General features: G+C 37.3%; 1 protein-coding gene across 1 annotated transcript; it reads right to left on the bottom strand.

Annotated features, from left to right (window-relative positions):
- Nucleotides 1–3836: 3836 nt before the first annotated feature.
- LOC145779558 (PRA1 family protein 2-like) lies at nucleotides 3837–24900 on the bottom strand. The gene is made up of 5 exons (XM_082591174.1): nucleotides 24890–24900; nucleotides 17924–18175; nucleotides 8913–8996; nucleotides 8329–8462; nucleotides 3837–5488 (listed from the first exon to the last, which is right to left on the bottom strand). The coding sequence occupies exons 2-5, from the start codon at nucleotides 18106–18108 to the stop codon at nucleotides 5346–5348; spliced, it is 546 nt and encodes a 181-aa protein (XP_082447300.1). The 5' UTR covers nucleotides 18109–18175; nucleotides 24890–24900; the 3' UTR covers nucleotides 3837–5345.
- Between the last annotated feature and the right edge of the window lie 633 nt (nucleotides 24901–25533).

Raw genomic sequence — 25533 nt, 5'->3', positions numbered from 1 at the left:
CGGTGTCACGCGTGTCAACTCGTTAAAGTTAGAGAAAAAATAGCAAAAATGCCTGGGTTTTGCGGTCAAACCGTGCAAAATTGCTGGGCGCGAAAGAGTTAAAAAATGATCTAAAGTAGTTAAATCTTGTACGACTTCTTTCATCGTTTTCATAATTTTTGTTAAAAAGGTTCATCGGCTTTTTACCCAGGTAGGCTATTCTTAATTTAAATGCTAGGCTTCTGTTTGCTGACATATCTCTGCAATAACCGCATGATTAAAAATAGATCTGCAACGACTGAAAGCTCTGTGGAAAAAGCGTATACCGTTCCTGGTTTCCGCATTGAAACTTCAGTGGGTTGTGTACAAAGAGGCAAGTAGCGGATATCCAACTGTTTCGTAGAGCAGAAACGAAACTATTCAAACTTTCTCAGTCCCAAAAGAAACTGGAACACGATCTAGCCAGGAAGCTTTGCAGCATTCGAAACAATCAATCACTGTGTTTGAAAAGTGGCTTAAAGTTTTTAAAGCATTTAGAAAAAGTAGGTCGTTCTGCAAAGTTATCTAACAATTGAAGAAACTTCAAGAGCAAGCGGTGCTGGTTCGGCTCTCCAGGTGTGCGCTTGAGCAACGTAGGGGCAACGCACGTCAAGAACTGCTCTACATTCAGCGGCACTTAGCGGGTAGAATAACTCACAGACAACTATAGGCTACTTCAACAATCGAAAACTTTACTCTGTCAGTCTCAGTGACCGAGCCTGCGTGAGTAGTTCAAAGCCTCTACAACAGGGCTACTCAACTGGCGGACCGCGATCCTAATCCGGACCTTCTGGTTGCTGATGGTGGACCTTGAGCTTTTGGAAGAATAACCTTATTGCCACGTTTCAGGGCTTCTTTAAACAGATTTATACTAGGAGGAAACAATTTTTACTGTGATTATCCTAGTTGCTGGGGGTCTTCGACTCCCCAACACTTTCTCATAAATCCAATTCGAGCTACATTTTACCTAAAAAAGTGCTTTGGTACAGATATTTTAACTTTCGTAATTGCGTGTGAAATAAATTATTCACCGGACCGTTAAAATATTCAACTTGTCAAACTGGACTTTTGTTAATATTAGTTGAGTGACCCTGCTCTACAAGTAGGCTATGCAAAACTGCCAGGATTGAGCTTTCAAAGACTCGTTCTCAGTCCGAGGATAAAAATTCAATCAATCAATTGCAAAGGTTACCAAACTTTTCTCATCTAGAGGATTCTATAAACTTTATTCCAGCATTGTCTTCCCACTGTAACGCGAAGAAGTTTCGCAAAAGGGTCGTCTTCGAAACCGCATTTACTTCGACTTTTCAATTGCCGGCTTGAGTTGATAAAAGTAAAAACTTTTACATTCTATTTGTAAAAATTTGCTTGGAAGTTGTGAGTAGCTTTTAAGAAATCGAAAGTTCTTTTTAAGGTCATGTAGAAGTTGCTAAAGAAAGATATATTGCGCAAGATTTATAGACATCACTATAGCATTAGCCTATGCATGCTAAAAGATCCCGATTCGGTTTGAGTAAAAAAGCACATCACAAACTAGATTGAAACATTAGCATTAGCCTATATGCATCAATCATTTTATCTACATGTACCCTACATTGTATTAATGATTAGCCTAACCTATGTAACAAGTGCCGTAATCTAATGGTAGGGACTAGGGCCTATAATTTATTTATTGTTGTTCTGCAATAGCTAAGATTATTTTGCGAAAGGTAGGTAGACTAGATAGGCTTATACCTAACTTACTCCTTTTCATTGGCGGTGAGATGGCGCAGCAGACATGTCGTTGGCTTTTTGACAATGTAAACCTGATTGGACACCCGGCTTAAGCTGGGTGTTGAAGAACACCGCTCACCTATACCTAGGGTAATAAATTGTGGGGGAGGGTAGCTGATAAAGAAAAGGCGACCGAGAGAAAACAAATGTGAGAATATCGATATCTCTTAGGCTATTCTCCGCAGCTCTGCAACTGAGTAGGCCTGTGGAACCACTACGTCGATGTCATCACATTATTATCAAATATAGGCGTATTATGATTGCACATTATTACCAATTCTCAAGAGAGAACACAATAGGCATCCCTTTTCGAGTCCTTAAAGGCCTACTGTAGGTAAGTAAAAGGCCTATGACCCGACCTGAGATGAAATTCTGACCTAGAGCCGAAGACTATAACCACTTTGGCGTCTTGGCCACTTCGAGTTGGTTATGGCATCACGTAACTGACTCTCTGAAGGCTATTTGCGCTCAAGAGTGTTGACTGCAACCGATAACGTAACTGCAATGTGTTTATACGCCAGAAGCGATAACAAATTAAGCTTAGCCTATATTATTTAATTGAAATTTTTATGGCGAAATTAATTCTAGAGGCCATAGGCTACCAATTATTTCATTCATTTTCACCGAAAGGGAACATTCCACTTCTCGGTTACGCTTCTACAAAAACAATGTGATTTGTAAATGTTTAAAATTTATGATGTAGTCTCCAGAGGCCAAAAATTTATTAATTCTTTAAAGATGGCTTATGCGAGTGCAAAGTGTGTCAACCTGTAGTTTTTTAAGCTAATTTGTATTCAATCATTGGCATTTAAAAACTGTAACCGAAAAATTAGATTGCCCCAATCACCCTGCAGTCAAATAAGCAGTTTTTACTGCTTTTTTAAAAATAATATTGCATGGCCAATCTATAGCCTACTACATAATGACTGCTTTATCTCCGAGCAAGTCCCATTTATTTGGGCTGTTTTGTGGGCTACGTTGTATTTTCTTGAACTACGAATTGAAACGAAAGTTACTTGTTTTCTTTCACAAGTTGCCACTAATTAAAATTCCCGCTTGATATTCGTGGAACTTCGGAGACTCTTTAGCGACGTATACCGACTGCACTTTCTCAATGCGAGGCACCACACAAGATCTCAGCAGCACAGAGTCTAGCAAGCTATTTGTAGAAAAACATACTGGCGTACTCAGTTTCAACGCATATTCCTTATTTTGGTAACAAATTAGCTGCGAGCATCGCAAAACTTTGAGTGACCTTGTACCACCATGCCAGACAGCAAATCAGTCGCTTTTTAACTTATTCAACACCTGCAGACGTCTGTAGCATATGCTACTAGAAGCCATAGCAAACAATTGAAACAACATGTGGGCTATTCCATACAAAATCTTTCGGAACCGAGTAGGCTACTTCCTTTCTATTTCATAATAAGTTCCATATCCGGACCTCAGGTTTCATTGTCAAGTTTCCCTTGATAAGGAACCGTCATTTATGAAATGATCTCGATAGAAACAGTCATCAAAGTTGCCTGTCTGCTGCATGCATTCTATTCGTGGCCTACAAAAATAGGTGGCCTGGAGTGCACAAGCCTTCAGAATTAAAGTCGATTGTAGGTAAAAGTGCACTTGGGTTCTACATTTGCCTAAAATGCCGTTTCAACATTTTTTGGTGTTCAATATTGTTTTAGTGCTTTTTTTTTTTTTATCTTGCGATCTAAATTTTAGCATATTGATCGTTGATTAAGCAGGCTAATACCCACCAATCAAAACTACTGAATCTACATATAAAGAACTCTGTACAGTGTACAAGGTTTGAACTAATAGTTGCGTTTACACATTGCTTGATAAAATGCTAATTCTTTTCTCACATTAAAGCTTATAATCAAGGAAAAACATTTAAACAATGGAATAAAATCACTTGAAAAAACATTTCAGGCAAATAATATGACCGAAGGAACATACTTATCTGCAATCGACTTTAGCATTCAGTTCTGAAAGCTTGTGTACGGTCTCCGGGCCCCATCTATATCAATAATTGCACACATCCGTTCATTTATGCAACGAAGAATTTAATGTAAGTATGACAACTTAACAAAATGATGAGCACAAAAGCAAATTCTATTTTTGGTTAAGATCAAGACGGTTATAGTTTGGTCGTAAACATGATTATCTAAACAGCGCGTAGTTCAAGATGGTGCTGAAGAACTTTGTATCTGCTGGGGGTTACTTGTACGGGGCTATGACGTAACAGAGATCTACAGAAAGACAAAACATACGAAGTCACGTCATTTTGTGGTAGTCAAGCTTGCTATTGCTTTATCACAAGGGTCTCCAAATGATTACTCCCTAAATGCGTTGTTCCAATATATCAGTAACCCAAGGCTTCGGGGATTGTTATCGGAGCCGTGGTATTGCGTCACGTCATATAAGGGAGAGGGTAAAGAAAAGCAATAAAATGTGGTGACATAATCATTGAGCACCCTTTAAACCATCAAAGCATGAAAAATTAATTAGATTTGTGATTGTAATGGTTAATTTATGGATGTACAACAACTTTTTACTTGGTCGACAAAATCAATGATACCTTCCAAAGCACACAAGTCTTGCAGCACATGAAAACGAAATAACGACACCGCATCACTTTAACATGCAGTGGGTACCGATAAAAAAAACTTTACAAACAAGAGTAGCGCCAGCAAGCAAATCAATCATCTTTCACAATGATTCAACGCTTGTAGCCTTTATCGTAGAGTGTTGGAAACTGCAGAACAAGAACACTGAAGTCAGTTTTGCAGCCAATGAACACTACTTCACGATTTCTTTGTTAGAAAAAGCGAAATAGTTGGCCACTTTTGACTCGGACAATACTATGCACTTGTTTACGGAAGTATATGTCTCTGCTTTATAAGTCTATGCTTGTCAGTGCAGTGGTGATAACACAGTTACTCTGCACAAGTGAAATCATTGGAATAAATTATTGATGACACAACACAGCACATTTTGGTCTATGATTTCAGTGATAGTACGGAAATAGACATTAGACCAATGTAAGTGAAAACACCATTGCATCGTGTTTATACAAATACAGTACAGGATTGGGACACAAGCACCATATGAGACTGTTCACATCACGTGAGATTTTGGTCTATGATTTCAGTGATAGTACGGAAATAGACATTACACCAATGTAAGTGAAAACACCATTGCATCGTATTTATACAAATACAGGACTGGGACACAAGCACCATATGAGACTGTTCTGTGCAGCAAAATACAGGAGCAAGAAGTTTTTTTTAACACTGATGTATAAAAAAAAGTTAAATCTAAGAGTAGCGAAACACATCAGTGAATAAAATTTGACGCTTTCACGCTGTTTTCACTAACTTTAAACGTTTGCTGCCTGGGATAAGAATACCACAAAAAAAATAACAAATATGTCACAATCACAGCTAACCAGTTTCAACAAAAATGTCATCACTGTTTATGTGACACAATGTAACATGTTTGCAACATTTCATACAGTTGATTTATTGCAAAAACACAACAACAGCACTAATCTAATTGAACCCGATGGTGACTTCTTGGCCCAAAACTTTCAAAAGAGATCCCATTGGTGTCTTCTTCAAGCCCACGGCTTCGACTTTGTTCTGGACCTTGTTACGTAAGTTTCGCATCCTCAGTGAAGCGTGAAGCAAGATTACTGAAAAAATAATGGTAGATTGCAACACAACAACAGCTTTGGTGAATTAGAGCAACATCAATTTGAAAAATCATGTTAGTAAGAAAGTTAAAATCTAACGTCAAAAGACTTTCCCACATGTGGTTCTAATTGAAACAATCTTCAGAGAATACAGATCTCAAAAGCAAATTTAACCTCATTCTGCATATGCTTATATATTATATATCAGGGGTGTTCAAAGTCCGGCTCTCCCCTGTTGTTGCACAATGTGTTATTTTTGGCCCACAGACATCATACAAATTGAACTTGCATTTTTTCAAAAATTAATAAAACAGTATTTTATCACCGACAGAGGTCAGGCGAGAAAAGTTAATATTATAGTTGTGTCATAATCGCGAAATCAACTATTATTGCCTGGAGAGGAAAGGAAATCAGTAGCTTTCGAGATTTTGCCCGAAATGTAAAGAATTATTATATATAATTGCTACTTCCAGCTCAAATGCAACTAATTGAGCTTCTCTGCGAAGCTGGCAGCAACATCTTTCTCTGGTGCCTTTTTACCAGCAGCTGAATAAAAACAAATTTCCAGAAATACAAAAGTTTGCAAAGAAAATGTTGAGCTTGTTCGGTTGAACATATTTGTGTGAGCTGACGTTCTCGGTTACAAACTTGAAGAAGAAAGCTGAGCGACTCCTACCTACGTGATATTTTACACTTGTCTATCACTAACTTCGATCCAGACCTTCCCTAGTTATTAAAATTAATACGTCAGTTTCACGTTAACACAGCTGTTTGTTTGCAATGTTTCAGGAAGTGTTAATTTCTTATGGAAAAGCAAATAACTTATAGAGCTATAAGGGCATAGCCAGCACAAAATTTCAAGGGGGACAAATCAGTATTATTGCACATGTTAGTGAGCCCTTGAACAAATTGGCGAAAGCAAAGCACCCAGAGGGGCGTCTTGAAGACCCCCTTATAAAATATTGAAAAAAATACCTTAAAATTGCGCATTTGAGACCACTCTCAGCCTACATCCATAGTAAAACTCTGTCAAATGATGCTGTAACGAATGGTGAAGTGTTTATTGAAAATATTTGGGAGGAGGTAATTGCCTCCCTGAGCCTAACCTTATCATATCCTAAGATATGTAGGAGAGGTGTGGGACTGATGGGAAATGGGAACCGAAGGGACAGCGTGATATCTTGCCCCTTAGTTAATAATTATTATCCGCGATATTGATTTTGAATTCGAGATGTGTATCTCCAGTTCAAAAAGTAGGATTAAAAAAAATCTGTAAAACATAATAGAAATAACAATGCTTGACAGTAATTAAGTTGTTTTGAATTAGTGATGTAAGAAGCATGGTTTGCGATAGTAGAGAGTTTGTATTATTTCAACAGTATTGAAAGCAGAAGAATATTTCATTAAAGTTGCGGATTGCGGGACCAATGGGACAAACCGTTTTTTTCAAACAATGGAGATGTTGCCTCAATTTCTTGAAAACATTTTACAAAAAAATCATTCTTGTTACAACCAATTTTGCAGCTTGTTACAACCAAGTGGCATTTTACGTTTTTCAGACAATGTTTCTTCTGCAATTTGCATAGTCATAAGTCACTCTACACAAGGATATTGCGATTGCTTCAGAACATTGGGAAAAGAACATGACGATTCATGCTGATTTGTCACTTTTAGTGAAAATAAACTAATTGCCGTTCGTTACAATCAATTTCTTGTACTTTTTTATGCAATTTTGGGTATGTCCGTCGGTCCCATAACACTGTCCCATGGGATAATCAATAGCATTGATAAAATTTGGAACAACTCAAAAAGTAATTATAACATTTTGATTATTTTTGCATAATACCTCGTAAATCTGCAGATCTACAAACTATGAAAAAATCGAAGATGCTATATTTATGTTGGAGTCAATATCATCACCAGTCGTTATCTCCGCCTGCGGCAGATTGCGCATCAACATGGCTTATTTGCTTCCAAGAGTGGCGATTTTGAGCCAACTCGCCCAGTGTCGTCAAGTGGAGTCCGGTCCATGATTGAATGTTATCTTGCCATCGTTTTGGTTGTCTAGCCACGTTTTCTTTTTCCTTCTACTTTGCCTTCTGTTCTGTGCAAACTTTGCTGATTCCGAATTGTGATCTTTTAGTGTGGCCGAACAGTTTTAAAACTTTTGATTTTATTATTGCTGCAATTGGATGTAGTTTTGTCATAGTTAGAAGATCTTCTATTTTTGTGTGATCAAGTAACCTTTTGTTGGTCATGCTTCAGCAAGTCAATAATCAGTCAATATCAGCAAATGAAAAAATCTGTCCCATGAATCCCGCACTTCCCCTCTACAACAAAATGCTTAAACCTGCATATTCCTTTGTTGTATGAAATTGTCATTAAATAATACACAATATTACTGTAGTGTATATGCATCTTTCTTTAAATGTAAAATAAGGTTGTCAGATGCTGTTGGCCTGGGGGCACTTCCACATTATCAAATCTGGCAGGCCTAGAAACAAGTTTGGACACTCCTGCTCTATATCTACAGAAGGGTTGGTGAGAAAAAAGAATTTTGATGCCTGTTGAACACATCAGAGAAAGGGAATTCTACATGGCTTTCACTTTAAAATCGATTTGATTATATTTTGAGCACCACAATGCTTGTTGCTTATGAGTTTGTTGGTGATGTTCCATGGAGTATGCAATATCAAAACCATACATCTGTTTTGACTGTGTGTAGTTGTAATGGCATTAGCTAATTTGGTTTTCAATCAAACTTTTACCTATCAATTACAGTGTTAAAAAGAACAGTGTAACAAATGTACGAAAACTTAAAAAGTCTGATGATAACTTACAGAGCAAAGGCAAAGCTATGCTGAATATAAACACAACAATCGAACCAAGCATATACATAGCCAAGGTGGCACAAGCAACAATGCCTGTCATGACCAAAGCTGGATGGTCTCGCTTGAAGTTCTGCATGGCTCCTCTGCAAAGTAAATTTAGTTTGGTAAACAATCGGCAAAACTTTTGAAGCAGAGAAGTAATGTATATCCAGAAGCTGAATGGCAATATGGCATGAAAGTAAATTATTTACAGTACAAACACATTTATAAGGTCACTAGATAAAAATATAGACTAAAAAAATAAATATACACAGTATAAATATCAAATATGGTTGCTAAGGCCCCATTCAAACGAAAATGGAAGAGTCATACTACTCGTGTTTCACAATGATTGGATTTATCAGTGAAGTAAAAGTAGATTCTGCTGTACAAAGTTTTACTGTTTGTGACCCTTTGCTTCTTATATAAATATTTCGATTGTTTTTTTTTCAGCAAAATTGCAGAAGATTAAAACACAAGAAAAATTTGGTCCTACAGATGTTGCATCAATGTAAAGAATGCCAATATTTCATATGAATCAACAGAATACCAACCTGTTTTGAGACATAAACAACAAACCGGCAAGCAATCCAGAAATGAGACCCCCACCTAGTAATGTCTCAAGCGGTCGGATGTACCTGCATGAAAAGAAATATTCTATAGGCTACCTAACAAGAAGTATATATTGTATATTGTAGATAGTCAATTCTCATTTTAGTAGGAAAAATATTAATTAATGTATGTCTCGGTAAGAAAGGTAGGTGGTTTAGTTAACAATCCACAGTCGAGTTAAATCTTTTTATTTCAAATTAATTAACATTGAGGAATGAGGATAGAAGGAAGTTTTCTGGGAAAGACATTGACTTTGAAGGTAAATGGGAAGAGTAAACGAGGACGCCTATTCAATTCAATTTTATTTTTCATTGCTGGCACAAACTTTTAGAGAATGATAAAGTAAACACACAAATTTGACATCAACAAAAAGGAAATACGACAAAACCAAAAGGTTTAAAATATGCATTGATAAAACAGTGTTTAAAATGGTGTAAAAAGAATATAAAAAGGAACAGGTGATGAATGAGACAGACAGGGTCAGACTGAAGGAATAAGATGCGATGGACAGAATAAAATGGAGAATATAAGTGAAGACAATAACTGCAAGGAAAGAATTGGCTATTCCTGGCTTGGGCTACTAATGGGAACAAAACTAAATTTGAATGATGCTAATGAAATACATGAAACCCTACTTACTATGAACAAACTATAGCCTACCCTACTAATGATTTGAAGACTAAAATAGATAATTATCAACTAAACCACAATGATAAAACATGGCAGTTTGCTAAATTGGCCACATGCTAAGTCTGTGTGGAGCATTGATACAGTGAAAGATACCATAAGCAGAACCAAAAAGACACTTCACTGAAACTGACTGAGTCGAGCCTGTCACATAATTTAGCTTACTGATAAGCTAATAATTTAAGCACAAAAACTTATTTTAATAACACGTTTACTAGGGTGTACGGTTTTTTACAACCTATGGTGAAACCATTGTTTTTTGTCGGAAAATAAGTAGTTATGACCACATGTGAAATACTTTTTCTTAACTCCATGGTTTCGAGGTCCCAACTTCCACTTTTCTACATTCAAACAAACCTTATCTACAGTGTGTAACAAAAAAATAAACGCATCTCTTGATTTTTATTAACTGATATATTTTTTTGCTTCTGCTTCAAAGGCACCAAACCCAATATGTTAGCAAGTGCACCAATAACTTCTGTCCATTTTTTATTATTACGAGAACATGTAAGTTGAGTACCGTACTGAGCACACAAAAAAGTAGATACATTTTTGGTACACACTGTATGAAACCATCAACACTACTACAATGTCCAATGTACTCCTTTGATGCTTGTCTACAGCAAAATTTTGAAATATCAATCAGAAAACAAACATTTTAAACACTACTATCACACAAAAAGCACATAATCACATCAGAAACGAACAAGATTGAAATTTATTGCAGCAACATTCAGGGCTGTGGAGCCGGAGCTGTGGAGCCAAGCATTTTCTCTGGAGCTGGAGCCTTTTTGAAATGTCTGTGGAGCCGGAGTTACAAAAATTTTATCTGCTCCAGCTTCAGGGTTGGGTAGCCTAATCTTGATTAGCTTAAAATCAAGTAGTAATACTTATAAACTGATAACATGAAGCTGCAAAATTACTACCGTACTTTAGTGTGCTTATCCCTTTAAACAGAATTTTATATATAATACTACAATGCAAATTACTAAACCGTTGTGTCCTACTGTGGTAAATGCTACAAACAATAAACATACTTAATGGAGCCGAAGCTGGAGCAATTTTTTTAAAATTTGCAGCTAGAGCTGGGCGATATTACGATACGATATTTTTTCGGCAGCGATATTTATTCACAAAGCTCCGATTTTATCGTTTATAAATGTACTGAAATTATAGCAACATTTTCGCATGCGCAGTGACACAGACATACGCGCCGACTCCCGGGGAGGGCGGGGGGCCGGTGCCCCCCGTAAATTTGTGGTTGAGGGGCAACAAAAATGGCTATTACAAGTGGTGTTTTAAAGATAAAATACTTTGCGAGAGATTTAGATCATTTAAACGGACTTAGAGAATGCCAAAAGCGAAAAACAGCCTGCGTTGCTCTTGCCCGCAAAACAGCGGCTGATCACATGGCTTTCTCTGGAACGTGAATTACTACCGAGATGCGCACCGTACGCACGCTCAGTCACACATTGCTTGATCTTCCCGCGCATGAGGAGCAACTTCAAAGTCCAAACGCGTGGTAGCAAAAATGCGAATGCGAGGTTGAATAATTATTCTCATTTCACGAGTTATCCAAACGTCCGTTAGATTTTTTGTGACTTCAAACATGAAATTGATTTTAGCAAACTCTATCGAGTTGAAACTACGACACACCGAACAATTACGTGAATACAGCTTGGAAATCATACCGTATGGAAATTTCAAAGTAGAGCGTAGAGTAACTTACGCTGCTGGAATAGTCACCTAACTATTCATTGCAGTATTACGTAAACCAGCTAAATTAGACGATCTATTTTCAACGAGGTCTTCCCGCTGTGAGATTCAATTATGATTCCACAGAACGCATTGTTTTGTTCGCAATGTGTGAGAATGAAATCGAAAACCAATAAAAGAAAAGGTGGTTAATGATCTTGGTCGCGTCTCTTATCGCTATTATCACCTAGCCAACCTGACATCATTGTTTTATGCGACCGCTAAGGTTTGACATCGACTTCAACGATCATGGAATGTTACGTAATAAGAACGATTACATCGTACACGCAAAAATAAAAAAAATTGATCTCTTAAAACAGCTCTTTTGTCTAGTGAGCTTTGCATATTGCTCAACAAGTGCATAAAGTTTAGAATTGACAAGAAATCATTAAATTTGAAAGTTAAGTTTGAAGCTTTGCAAATAAACGTATTCAAAACTTTTCCTTCGGCCGACGCCATTTCATCTTCCGTAATCTACGTCGGCAATGATTTTGCCGCAGCAAAAATGCGTTAATTTTGAAATCTGCCGATCTGGGGACAACAGCTTGTCCCGTGTATAAGTTGAACCTGGCTTTTTGAGGTGAAAATCACTTGCGAAAATCTCGACCTATACGGGATTCGATAAAAGACTATAAAGACTTTCGATAAAAAACATAAGAGAAAACACTTCGCTGTTAACGCTTTGAAGGTAAGTAATTAGCAAAACGAAGTTAATAAAACTGATAGCGGGTTTCCACTCTGCTTGAGATCATGATTCTTTGCGTTTTATTTCGATAACTTCACTGTCTTGGTCGTTGTTATTCACTCGCACGAAAAGGAAATGAATCGGCTTGTTTTCTAACTGTTCCGATTATGAGCTAATAATATCAAAATTATTACGACTAGGCGTACTGTATGCGCAAAACTAATCGTTTCAAGCAGCGGTTCTAATAAATTCGGTTTGCGACCTAGGTGTCAATATAAACAAGACGGTAAGCTTAATCAAAGACTATTTTAATTGAGTAAAATAGCGTTATGGTTATGACGTCATCACCTTTCTCGCCCCCCAAGGTTTTTTGAAAAGTCGGCGCCTATGGACACAGACATCGCATGCACAGACAACCCAGTGTGTGTGCATTGTTTACGCATTGCGAGCAGTCTGACATTGCATGCGCAGACAACCAGTGGCCGAGTGGTTAGCGCGTTGGGATCGCAGTCGAGAGCCTGCATGTTCGACTCCAGCCACCCGCACTTGCTGTTGTTTCTCTGGGCAAGAAACTTTACGATAATTGCCTCTACCCAGTGATCGATTTCGAGTAATGGGTAATACCAAATTTAAGTCATAAGTAGAGTAGACAACCGGAAACAAACAGTGTCGTCGGCTGCAGCGTGGGCCAAGTGTACGTCGGAAGGCGTACACCGATGCATAGCGCTCAAGTCCGCTTTCCCGCAATGCAGGATAAAGATATGAAAAACAAACAAACAACCCTTAAGCGTGTGTACATTGTTTGGAAATGTTTACGTATTACAAGCAGTCTTTGTGATTACGCAATCCTGCTGATTGATTCCCACGTGTTGCGTTGTTGCAAAGGATGAAGTCCGGTAAATACGATAGGAAACTTGCAAGCTGACTGAATTTGCATAGCGTAGCGGCCGTAGCATAGTGTAGCGGCCATAGCCTACGGTAGCTACAGCTAGGTAGATACTTTATTTTGTTTTGCTACTCACAGCTGCATCTCTATTTTGCATCAAAAACTATCAACAAGGATAGCTGCATCTGTACATGGTGGTGAGCTAATGCACTGACTTTTCCTACACTTGCACATGCTGACATTTTTGTCATGTTGTTCATTTCAGTACCAGTGCTCAGTATGTTTTTCATGCAGTTATAGAAAGCCGTGCTTTGCATTCGCCGTAAAATATCAAAACTTGGATAATATGGTTTTATTTTTGATAATACCGTATCGAAATTATTTTACCAAGATCGCCCAGCTCTATTTGCAGCTTCCGAGCTATTGCATAATGCCGGGCTTGATGGCTCCAAAGCTAGAGCCAGAGCTATTTGATAAATGCTTGATGGCGCTGGAGCCAAAGCCAATGCTCTCTTACAGTGGCTCCACAGCCCTGGCAACATGCTGCAAGTAATCAGTGCATCATCGAAATAAGATAACCTCTTATTCTGTCATCAACCTCATTATTTTTTTCCTGTGCCTGCAGTGCAATGAGTGCATATCATTACTATCCTTTACTTTTCCTTCAGTAGGCTAATGCATTTTTTCACAAAACCAATTGCTCTTTCATTTGACATCTGGTTGATTTTTAATGAATGCCAGATGTTTGGGGTAGCGAGTGATAAACATGGTGAACATTGCATGGTAATGTCATAAAAAGAGGCAAGTTTCTTTTTACTTCTCTACAACTTTGGGTTGTTTCTTTATTTAATGGGTTGGTAGTTATTTTATGGACATTCGGCTGCTAGTAACTGAAGTTGCCATTTTACAGAGTTACAAAACTACCGTACCATAAAATATTCTGTGAATGAATTGAATATTATAAGGAAAAGTGTAATGATATGCTGCAAGTACAATAGCTGTTTTCTTTGGTGCTGGTTTAGGATCGGCCGCCTTGGTTAGTGACGTCACGAAAATCTGTGACGTCATGCAAAAAACGCAACTACTTTTAGGAAGGGTGCAAAAATGCGGAATAGAAGTAAAAGCGGAATGACTATTAATTTTTAAATATTTGTAGGCATTATTATTGATCTAGCGCTAACTTAAACTGTTACTATTTTGTACCAATTCTCAGCAATTCATTTTTACAATAAAAAAACTTGCTTTATTAACGTAACAACTTTCACGTTTATATGTTATCTACAAAACGAGCAATCGTGGTTCAGTATAAACCGCCCACAGTTTGCTGTGATCGATGAATAGTGCCTCCACCAAATATGCTGTAGCTTTCTCATTTCTGCTCGGATTTTAACAATTTTCCTATCGTTGGATGGCATTATGCTTCATCTACCCGAATGGATTAATTGCCCATCTAAAGTAGGCATTATATTTATGTAGCGCTAACTTAAACTTTACTATTTTGTACCAATTCTCAGCAATTCAATTTTTACAATAAAAATACCAAACCAACACAAATTAAAAGAGTATGTCTTGCTTTATTAACCTAACAACTTTCACGTTTATATGTTATCTACAAAACGAGAAATCGTTGTTCAAACGTAACCGCTCGACGAAGCTTTTTACCAAAACAATGCAAACACAAAGCGATCAGTTTCGAGTGTTCATTACAAGCCGCCCACAGTTTGATGCGATCGGTGAATAGTGCCTCCACCAAAGATGCTGTAGCTTTCTCATTTCTGCTCGGATTCTAACAATTTTACTATCGTTGGATGGCATTATGCTTCATCTACCCGAATGGATTAATTGCCAATCTAAAGTAGGCACTATATTTATGTAGCGCTAACTTAAACTTTACTATTTTGTACCAATTCTCAGCAATTCATTTTTTACAATAAAAATACCAAACTAACACAAATTAAAAGAATATGTCTTTCTTCATTCATATGTTAACTTTCACATTTATATCTAATCCACAAAACGAGCAATCGTTGTTCAAACGTAACCGCTCGACGAAGCGTTTTACCAAAACAATGCAAACACAAAGCGATCAGTTTCGAGTGTTCATTACAAGCCGCCCACAGTTTGATGCGATCGGTGAATAGTGCCTCCACCAAATATGCTGTAGCTTTCTCATTTCTGCTTGGATTTGAGAAATTTTACCATCGTTGGAAAGCACGATACTGCATCTATCCGAATTCATTGGTTGCAAGTTTAAAGTATGCATTATATTGATCTAGCGCTAACTTAAACTTTACTATTTTGTACCAATTCTCAGCAATTCATTTTTTACAATAAAAATAATTTGATAAAATAACAATAAAGGTAATTTGTGTTGGTTTGGTATTTTTATTGTAAAAATTGAATTGCTGAGAATTGGTACAAAATAGTAAAGTTTAAGTTAGCGCTAAAAAAATATAGTGCCTACTTTAGATTGGCAATTAATTCATTCGGGTAGATGAAGCATAATGCCATCCAACGATAGGAAAATTGTTAAAATCCGAGCAGAAATGAGAAAGCTACAGCATATTTGGTGGAGGCAGTATTCATCGATCACAGCAAACTGTGGGCGGCGTATACTGAACCACGATCGAATCGCCTTGAAAAATGCATTGGAAAAAAGCTTCGTCGAGCGGTTACGTTTGAACAACGATTGCTCGTTTTGTGGATTAGATATAAATGTGAAAGTTAACATATGAATAAAGAAAGACATATTCTTTTAATTTGTGTTGGTTTGGTATTTTTATTGTAAAAAATGAATTGCTGAGAATTGGTACAAAATAGTAAAGTTTAAGTTAGCGCTACATAAATATAATCCCTACTTTAGATTGGCAATTAATCCATTCGAGTAGATGAAGCATAATGCCATCCAACGATAGTAAAATTGTTAGAATCCGAGCAGAAATGAGAAAGCTACAGCATATTTGGTGGAGGCACTATTCATCGATCACAGCAAACTGTGGGCGGCTTATGCTGAACCACGATCGAATCGCCTTGAAAAATGCATTGGAAAAAAGCTTCGTCGAGCGGTTACGTTTGAACAACGATTTCTCGTTTTGTAGATAACATATAAACGTGAAAGTTGTTAGGTTAATAAAGCAAGACATACTCTTTTAATTTGTGTTGGTTTGGTATTTTTATTGTAAAAATTGAATTGCTGAGAATTGGTACAAAATAGTAAAGTTTAAGTTAGCGCTACATAAATATAATGCCTACTTTAGATGGGCAATTAATCCATTCGGGTAGATGAAGCATAATGCCATCCAACGATAGAAAAATTGTTAAAATCCGAGCAGAAATGAGAAAGCTACAGCATATTTGGTGGAGGCAGTATTCATCGATCATAGCAAACTGTGGGCGGTTTATACTGAACCACGATTGCATTGTTTTGTAGATAACATATAAACGTGAAAGTTGTTACGTTAATAAAGCAAGTATTTTTATTGTAAAAATGAATTGCTGAGAATTGGTACAAAATAGTAACAGTTTAAGTTAGCGCTAGATCAATAATAATGCCTACAAATATTTAAAAATCAATAGTCATTCCGCTTTTAATGCTATAGTACTTGGGACCCCAAGCATGGGGTAAGGTTCCTTCAGAAATTAAATGTTTGTCTCCCTTTTCATTCAAAAAGCAATATCAAACGCACTTGGTCGGTTGTTACTCTTGTCTACTACTTGCTAAATGCAACTCTGTTGTGTATTTTTCAGTGAAATTGATCTGACATGTCTGACAACTTTTGGGATCTAATTTGTGTTTTGTTTGATTTCTCTGTTTTTTTTTGTTTTTTTTTATGTTATGTTCATATACAATCTTCTCATGTTTTGGCTTGCATTTACTAACCCCATATTGCGATTGTAACCTTATTCAACGTTTCATTATTTTCTCTAGTGTTTTCAGTATAATTGTCATTGGTAGTATTTTTTTTGTAAAATACGGTACTGCCGCCGGGGTGGAAGCTGACTTGGTGACCTCATAAGGTCTTTCGCTTCCTTCCTCTCTCACTTCTATGTAATGTACCAATGTATTTGTCGTGATAATTTGAGAAAAAAAATAAACCAGTGATTGATTGATTTTACTTCTATTCCCCATTTTTGCACCCTTCCTAAAAGTAGTTGCGTTTTTTTGCATGACGTCACAGATTTTCGTGACGTCACTAACCAAGGCGGCCGATCCTAAACCAGCACCTTTTTTTTAATATATAATTAATCTATAAAACTCTTAGTTTCAGAGACTACCGAGTAACTCATTCTACGTCACAAAACGGCTGGAATGGGAAGCTGCACATCCCGGCCCATTTTGCTGCACATCCCGGCACATTTTGAGTGACCCGTTTGAGTTGACTACCTACCAGCTAACAGTGCTGGACCCTGTCATCGACAATCTGTAAACCAAACAGTTCAAGATATGTTATTCCTAATAACATTGAAGCAAGGCTAAAGTATCTTTGGCTTGGGAATGAGAGATTAATTATTGAACTTGCAATTATAGTGCAAGTCGACCCCCTGTCGTTTTCATAAAGCTGACTTGGACACTTTTAGGGCCCTTGCAGCCAATGTTTGGGGCCCTTCCAGCCCCATAGCTCTTTGAACCCCAGGCTAGTGACCACTGTGGCACACTTTTTTATATCTAACTCTTTATGTTACTCATACCAACTGCAAAAAGCTTCAAAGTCCTTTTTAGTGGTTAAAATTCCCATCACCGGTACCATGATTTTACACCAAATTTCTTTCTTGAGTTGGGACCTTGAATTGTTGGAGTAGGAAAAAAATATTTGAGATAATGAGTTTTCAGCTTAGGCTATTTCCCAACAAAAAAATTGGTTTTGTTGGAAAATTTGAAAAAAAATTTTGAAACCGTACACCCTAATGTTTACATCTACAAGTAAAAATAAGAAACTTACATCACCAGGAAAAATGCTGAAAGTGCAACCACCATGTAATTTGTTTGGTAATATAAAAGATTTTGTACAATGCGATTGTTCCATCGTTCTTTGTTCTGATATTCTGGCATACCAAACCGGGCACTTGCTAACATGAAGTCATCAATGTTACGAAATGGTGGAAGCTGAATGTCATCGTTACCCATTTTACTCAGATTGTGCACAAGTTGTTTGAACAAAGCAACTAACTTTTAAACATATCCCATCCAAAATCTGTAACAAACTCAAACATGATTCTATGCGTGCACCTGTACCTTACCCTAACCCTCAGCCCTCGAAATTAGATTCCATCTACGACGGCAAAAACATTGCCGTCGCCAAATCAGCAAACCTTGGATTGCGGCGGCAATTGCCGTATGCTTTAAAGATTAAACAAACGAAATTGTATGCGCTTATTCTTCGTGTTTCATACGGCGGTAGCGGAGAGCATCACACAAGCTATTTTATGCGCTGACAATGCTCTTGTGAACTGTAAAAAGTTTGCAACCTTGTAAATACTGGCTTAATTGTTACGAAAAAGTTATTCTTTCATCGAATGCTTATTGTTTACCGGTGTCGTTGCGAATATAAATCATCGTGAAAGAAAATACAGTTAAAAAGTGGAATTTACCGGCTATAGGTTATTAAACAGAGGGAACAGAAGGAAAAGTTAGTGTGGTATTTTGCAAAATTTATAAACAATTTTATGACGGAAACAAATCGGAATTAGAAAAGCTACGGGGTCAAGTTAAAAAAGTAGAACAAAATTGGATAAATGGTTCTTCGGCAGTAAAATAATGCTTCCGATTATATGGCATCGCGCGTTCACGAACGGGCAGTTTTGCGTCTTCAAGTATTCCAGTGACGACGCGACAACCTCATCCTCCGATATAGCATCTGATGATTCCGATTCTAACTAGTTCTTTATCCAACAGACTTTGTGTTGCTCGCACGCAGTATCCCAATTGTGCCGAAATTATGTGAGTGTATACGTAAATCGAGCCAATCTTCTCGCAGGGAGCTAATAATTTGTTACCGGTACCTGTTTGAGCAATTAACGTTATTTTATGATGGTTCAACGTCGCTAGATGTCGAAAAACAAACGTAAATTTCTTCTTGGGCATTGTTGTTACCCAGGCAGCAAAATTCGTTATTTTTGCATTGATTTTGCGTCTGTAGACGTTGAATCGATGTAGAAATGATGGTTTTGCTGTCTGGGTGCGCAATATAACCAGCCTGGAAAATTATATCGATTTGTGCTGACTCGAACGTTGAATCAACCCAAAATTAACTTACTTTCCCCCTGAGTTATTTGACGTGAATTAACGCAACAGCGTGCGTATTGCGTTGCTCGCTGTATCGCTACTTTTAGTATTATTACATCACAACAAATCAAACGATGCGGTCGTGATCGACTACTCTAGTATATTTTTCCTTTCTCGTTTTACATGTTTTGGTACAGTTTTGTCGTAATAAACGTTCACAGCAATTGCCGACGCAATTTCAACTTTTGCCGTTTGGCCTTGGCAAAGTTTTTGCCTAGTAAAAATATGCTATAAAATATAATATTTTTGAAGACTGCGTGAGTGTTCACAGCAAGTAAAGTGATCCGAGGTGAGGTCTTGGTACGATGTTTCTGCTAATTAAACTCCCGCTGCGAGTAAATAACACAGGAAGAAATTTTGAACAATTTTTGTCCTAATTAAGTGCTCGTTTTGCGGCGGCATTTTTATTGCCGTAGCAGAATGGCCATTATGACGTTTACGGCGGCATTTACCACGGCAATTGCCGAGTGCCGCCGCTAATTTCGAGGACTGAACCCTATGCACCTTTGTGAATATAGCCTCTGAGACTTACTCCAATACAGGTGCAACCTAGTTCGTACCCTCAGTTCGTACCCTGAAAAAATCGAGAGAAACAATTAAAAAAGCCGAAGTCGCTGATCACAGTTTAATAGCACAAAGCCGAACTCGCTGATCGGAGTTTCTGCAAAAAAACTCAAGGGTTAGGGTTAGCGAAAACTGCGGAAAAATAAAACTGCGGAAAAAGTAGTTGCGGAAACTGCGATCAGCGAGGGTTAGAGCATAGATTACTCTATGGTTAGGGTAAAGGTTAGCGAAAACTGCGGAAAAATGTTTGCGGAAACTGCGATCAGCGAGGGTTAGAGCATAGATTACTCTATGGTTAGGGTAAAGGTTAGCAAAAACTGCGGAAACTGTGATCAGCGAAGGTTAGGGTTAGAGCATAGATTAGTCTATGGTTAGGGTTAGCGGAAACTGCGTTAAAATGTTTGCGGAAACTGCGATGAGCGAGGGTTAGCGTTATGGTTACGGTTAGCGGAAACTGCAATCAGCGACTTCGGCTTTGTGCTACACTATCTTTCTCTCGATCTTTTCAAGGGGAAAATTTTAAAATGTTTGCGGAAACTGCGATCAGCAACTTTGGCTTTTTTTAATTTTTTTTCTCGACCTTTTCAGGGTACGAACTGAGGGTACGAACTGTTCAGGGTACGAACTAGGTTGCATCCCTCCAATACTACACGTTCATCATCATTATAATCGTTCTTCGTATTGAGGGTCGGATACAATGGGTCATTGTTCTTGACCATGACCTGTTTGCACTGCATTTTCTTAATTTTATTCATTTGGTGAAATAGTGATATTGTCCAAATCATTCTTGGTCTGTCTTTGTTTCTTTTACCGTTATTTTCCCTTCTATTAATGATCTTTGTAATGAGTTTTGCCTTATTGTATGTTCGAAATACATCAATTTTCTTCTTTTGATTATTTGAAAAGAATTTTACATTAATCTTATTGTATTTTGTACCTATTATAACTAGTAAACAATAAATACCATTAATACTACAAAAAAGTGCTCAATGCCAAGCAAAAAGGTAAGCAGAGCAGTGCTTCCACTTCTGACAATTGATAAATCCTCTTTAATTTCCTTTTTTGTCCTAAAAAATCCCTTTTTTCTCAGTCGGAAATCCTTCAAAATTTCCTTGATAGGCGATGTTATTTTTGACGTTATTTGAGCTAAAAAAGGTGCCAATACAACTTTAAAGTTTTTAATCTCATTCTCACCCATGGCCACCTAAAGATACGGCCTGATTTGTCACATTTTGCAGAAATTTCCAGGTTCTTCTAACTTTGGGCGAACGTTTAAATAATTTTTTCTAAAAATTAGATTTTTACGCTTTCTTTATTCTTTTCCCTAGATGACACAATAGGTTTTAACATCCTCACATGCAGTGTTGTACGCGTCATTGAAATATATTGACGGCGTCAGCGTGAATTGCCTAAAAACTTGACAGCGTAAAGTACTGCGTAAGCTCTTAAAGAAATTGACGGCGTCAGCGCTAATTTCTAGCGCTATTTTTTGCCAGCGTCTTATAAAACGGAAATATCTCAACCAAGTTTAGGCTAACAATAGCTATAAATAAAGAGCAGGTAGGCCTATTATGTTTTGAGAATGTATTGTAATTAGCTACTTAACTTATTAGTAGGACCATTTTATTTGACCCAGCCTAAAAAAAAAATTTCTGACTTTATTTTTATCAAATTTTGACTTTATTTTGAACTAACGAAATTGCTTATTTATAGAGGGTACAGTTCTTTCTTGAATTGATACCACTTACCAAAACATAATGATGTGTCGATTTCAGACCCAAACGTAATACTTTGTCGAAAAGTCAAGGTGTTTTATGGATTAAGTTATAAAAAGTTCGTTGTGTTTTATAGCGATAGGAAAATCTCCACAAATCTAACTTTTGCTGAAGACAGAAGACGATTTAGCTTGCTTAGGCATTTTTGTACTACAGAATGTCATTAGGCTAGGCTATTCCTAAAATCAAAACTGTTGATCTTCGAAAAGACCATATTTGTGAAGAGGGAGTGTTTCATAAAAATTATATAACGACGTAACAATGAATAAACAAAGGACAATTTGCGATAAAAGTTACTGCTGATCCGTGGTCATTGTGACATATTCCTGCTTTTATGGGTTAATGGTTTAATTGTGTCGCAGTTCCTGATTTGCAATGCTTCCACAAGGATTTTGACAAAAATTACTCTCTAGAAACACAGATTTAAGTTTGTTAAAAGCCATAATTTGACAAATTTTGACTTTATTATCAATTTTGACTTTATTTTGACCTATAAACTTCTTAGAAACAGTCCCTTAGGTGCTGAAAACAACTTTATTCTTTGATTTGTGGATAAACGAAGTCCTTAAAAAATTTTGACTTTATTGACTTTTGCGGGCCTTGCTTATTAGTTATTTCCTTGCAGAAAAACAAGCATTTCAAAATGTTTGTCTGACAATCTGCTGCGTTTGGGACGCGTATTGTCCTTTCCAAGTGAAAACATGCGTTCCATAGCAGCGCTGGTTGGTATTGGTGTGTTGTATTTCAAAAACAAGTTGAAAACGTTTAGGCTACTCGAAAAGGTATCACTGTTCCAAGCGTGCTGTGATAGTTTAGCATGTATAAATATTTTAGCGAGGTCCACTGCACCAATATCGCTCTTTTCAGGGGAAGAAAGCTCTTGAAATAAAGTATCTTCAACGTCCGCGATGCCATTCATGGATTTTTCGCTTTCTGTCTCTGATCCCTCGTTCTCAATACATGTGTGATCACCATTTGGCGAACTTCTTCCGCGTGTATTCCAGGGAGCCATTCCAACCAACGCAAAAGCCGGTAATTCGGATGAGTCGCGTTGGCCAGAATACATTGTGAAACTCTTATTGTGTAACGAGATTTTTCATGAAAAAAAAATGACGCATAGCGCTTGACGCTTAAAATCGGCAAAATAGTTGACGGCGCTATCACTTCCGTCAACTGAAAAATAAATTGACGGCGCTAGCCTCAGCGTCAACAAAAAGTTGACGCCGTCAAATTGACGGCGTCAACGTACAACACTGCTCACATGTTGAAAAACAAAGAAAATTCGATTTCGAAGATTTTAGTCAGACTGTTAATTTTCAATAACAGTCTGATTTTGCGTTTTTCAACTTACTTTTTCTCATTTGCTACTGCTTCCCCAAGGCAACAAAAAAGTTTTATGTCATTAGGAAACAGCAAAAAGTAAAAACATCTCAAAAAATGTCAGTCAAGCACTAGCAGTAGATGTAATCAAAATCTGCAAAATGTGACAAATCAGGCCGCATCTCCAGGTGGCCATGTCTCACCTAAGTTACGTTTTAACCTGAAAGAACAGAAAATCAGTGAATTGAAGAAGTGGTACGGTAGGCTTCTCAAATTGCTACAAAAAACAACACCTTGCAGGCAGTAGCATGGCTGATTTAGTTGACAAACCCAATCTAATACCATAAATTTGACATATTAATGTCCAGTGGGCAGTGGCATTATGGCAGGGAATATAACTACACCACACAAGAAGTATCTCAACACATTCACACCTGCTGTAGTATAAACACCACATGATTACATCATAGGAGCACAGTAGCCTAACACTCAGCAGTTAATACTCTTAACACTCAGACTCAGTTATTAAAAACATTAGCCTACTAATTGTGAACAGTGAACACTGGCACTGCATATGTAGCCTAAGTGGTGAAACAAAAAGGCAAAATGAGCCAAATTATCTCATTTAGGCTACAGAGGAACAACAGTCATTGGAACAGACTGAATAGGTGATAATCTTGATACAAAATTAAATTTCTAAGACTGACTCTGCATCAGCGTTGCCCTTGCTGTTCATGAAATTTATTACCGACTGGTAGGCTACTTCAAAAGTATGACCTGAATAAAGGTTGTCATTTTAGTTATTACAAGAAATTACACATATTTCATAACTTTATGAATCAGAACATACTGTTGAGTAGGCCTGCTGTAGGATGGAATCTGAGCATGATTTTATTTCAATGTCATTAGATTTAGTGTCAATATTTCTTTCGAACATTGCCGAGACCCCTACAGTGTTTCTTGCCGAATTCAAGTTAGCTTGATGCTTTTCTGTGGCAGCGTACCGAATTAACCCTGTTTTGGTACAGTACACAAAAGTGCCACAAACTTTGCAATATGGTTTGCTGTGTTTATTCAATATCCAGCCTGAAAACCGCTTGTCAGTTTGCCATCCTTTAACAAATTTAATTTTGTATGCAGTTTTGGTTTTATTTGATGCACTAACTTTATCAACTCTACATCTTTTTTCTCTCTCTTCATCAGTAACATATTCACAATCATCTGAAGCTGATGAAAATTCAGGCCTAGGCCTATTCATGCCTATTGTTTATAGCTCAATATGTCGAAGCAACGTTGTTTTACTATAGTACGCTACACATATTTTACAATAACATGGTTTACTTCCTTTGTTCACTGTCCAGCCAAAAAACTGCTTGTCAGTTAGTCGGTTCTGGGACATTTACCACCTGGAGTCCTGGACATCATTTACCAATTACGGTTCCGGTACCACTCTAATCTTTCCCACCCAGACTCCTAACTTCTTCCTAACACTGAAAATGTACAGGTGGTAAATGTCCAGTAACGAATTACCGTATCCAATATCCATCCATTAAGAAATTTATTTTTTGTGTCTAGTTTGGTTTTCCTTGATGTGCTAACTTGTTCAACTCTATAGGCTATCTCTTTTTTCTCCTTGTCAGTACTAACATCTTCACAATCATCTGAGACTGATGAAAAACTTTAAGATACTAGGCCTATTCATGATACTGACTCGGTCTGACTGTGTACACTATACATATCCTACACACAGCCTAGCTAGCTCTAGTATTATCACGCCGTAGTAGATTAGCATAGGCTATAACTAACTTTTCTAAACCGGAAGGATACCACCAGCCTAAGCTTATCATGCCACTGTACGTCGAAGCTCACTAAACTTTGTCATTGCTATTCAAATTGAACCGTAAATCAACGGACTACCAAATTTTAACTAAAAGAATTAAAACTAACTCACTCAGTGAACTTACGTCTAAACTCCAATTCCCAAAATGCTGAGAATAGAAATCAACCAAGAGAGAATCGACGGAAAGACGAGAATGGGTGAAAAAGGAGAGAATGAGAGGGTTTCCAGATGGCGAGTGGCGACGGAAACCAGCTGATCATCGTTATTCCAGTCGTTTTTAGAACTTTTTAAAGGGAATATGAATAAAATTTTCTTTAAAATTGCTAAAAAGAACAAATCCCTTTTTAAGACAAAATTTCCTTGTAAAATTGTTAAAAATCCTTCTTTTCTTCAAATCCCTTTTTTATCCTTCAAAGCGTTGAAAAATCCCGATTTCGGGATAAAATCCTTCAAAGTGGAAGCACTGAAGCAGAGTGAAGTAAATCAAATAGTTATTAGTCTCTAAACCAGTGTTTCCCAAACTTTTTCAGTTCACGAACCACTTTTAATGGAAGTTACGTTGTACTACCCACAATGAGATATGACATCTTTATTATGGCATCTTTACTACTGGCATACGTACTGAAATAGGCTAGTTAATGCGACACAGCACATCTAATTGCTACTTATTTGGTACATTGTTGCATAATTTTTACGTAGCCTAATGATAATGCAATAATTTCCCGATCTAATAGAAAACAGGGTGCACAATTTATGAAAATGGAAAGT

The sequence above is a fragment of the Aplidium turbinatum genome, chromosome 11 (genome assembly GCF_918807975.1).
Source record: "Aplidium turbinatum chromosome 11, kaAplTurb1.1, whole genome shotgun sequence".
Lineage (NCBI taxonomy): Eukaryota > Metazoa > Chordata > Ascidiacea > Aplousobranchia > Polyclinidae > Aplidium > Aplidium turbinatum.
The sequence above is the reverse complement of the archived record's forward strand: the minus strand, read 5'-3'. Positions and strand labels throughout refer to the sequence as shown.

Bases quoted from the DNA above. Each gene is read 5' to 3' on its own strand.
- LOC145779558 (XM_082591174.1), bottom strand. From the start codon at position 18,108: ATGGGTAACGATGACATTCAGCTTCCACCATTTCGTAACATTGATGAC. The intron at 8,997-17,923 runs GTAAGTTTCTTA...CTTTTCATGCAG, and splicing joins TCAGCATTTTTCCTGGTGAT to GTACATCCGACCGCTTGAGA. The intron at 8,463-8,912 runs GTTGGTATTCTG...TTTACTTTGCAG, and splicing joins TTGTTTATGTCTCAAAACAG to AGGAGCCATGCAGAACTTCA.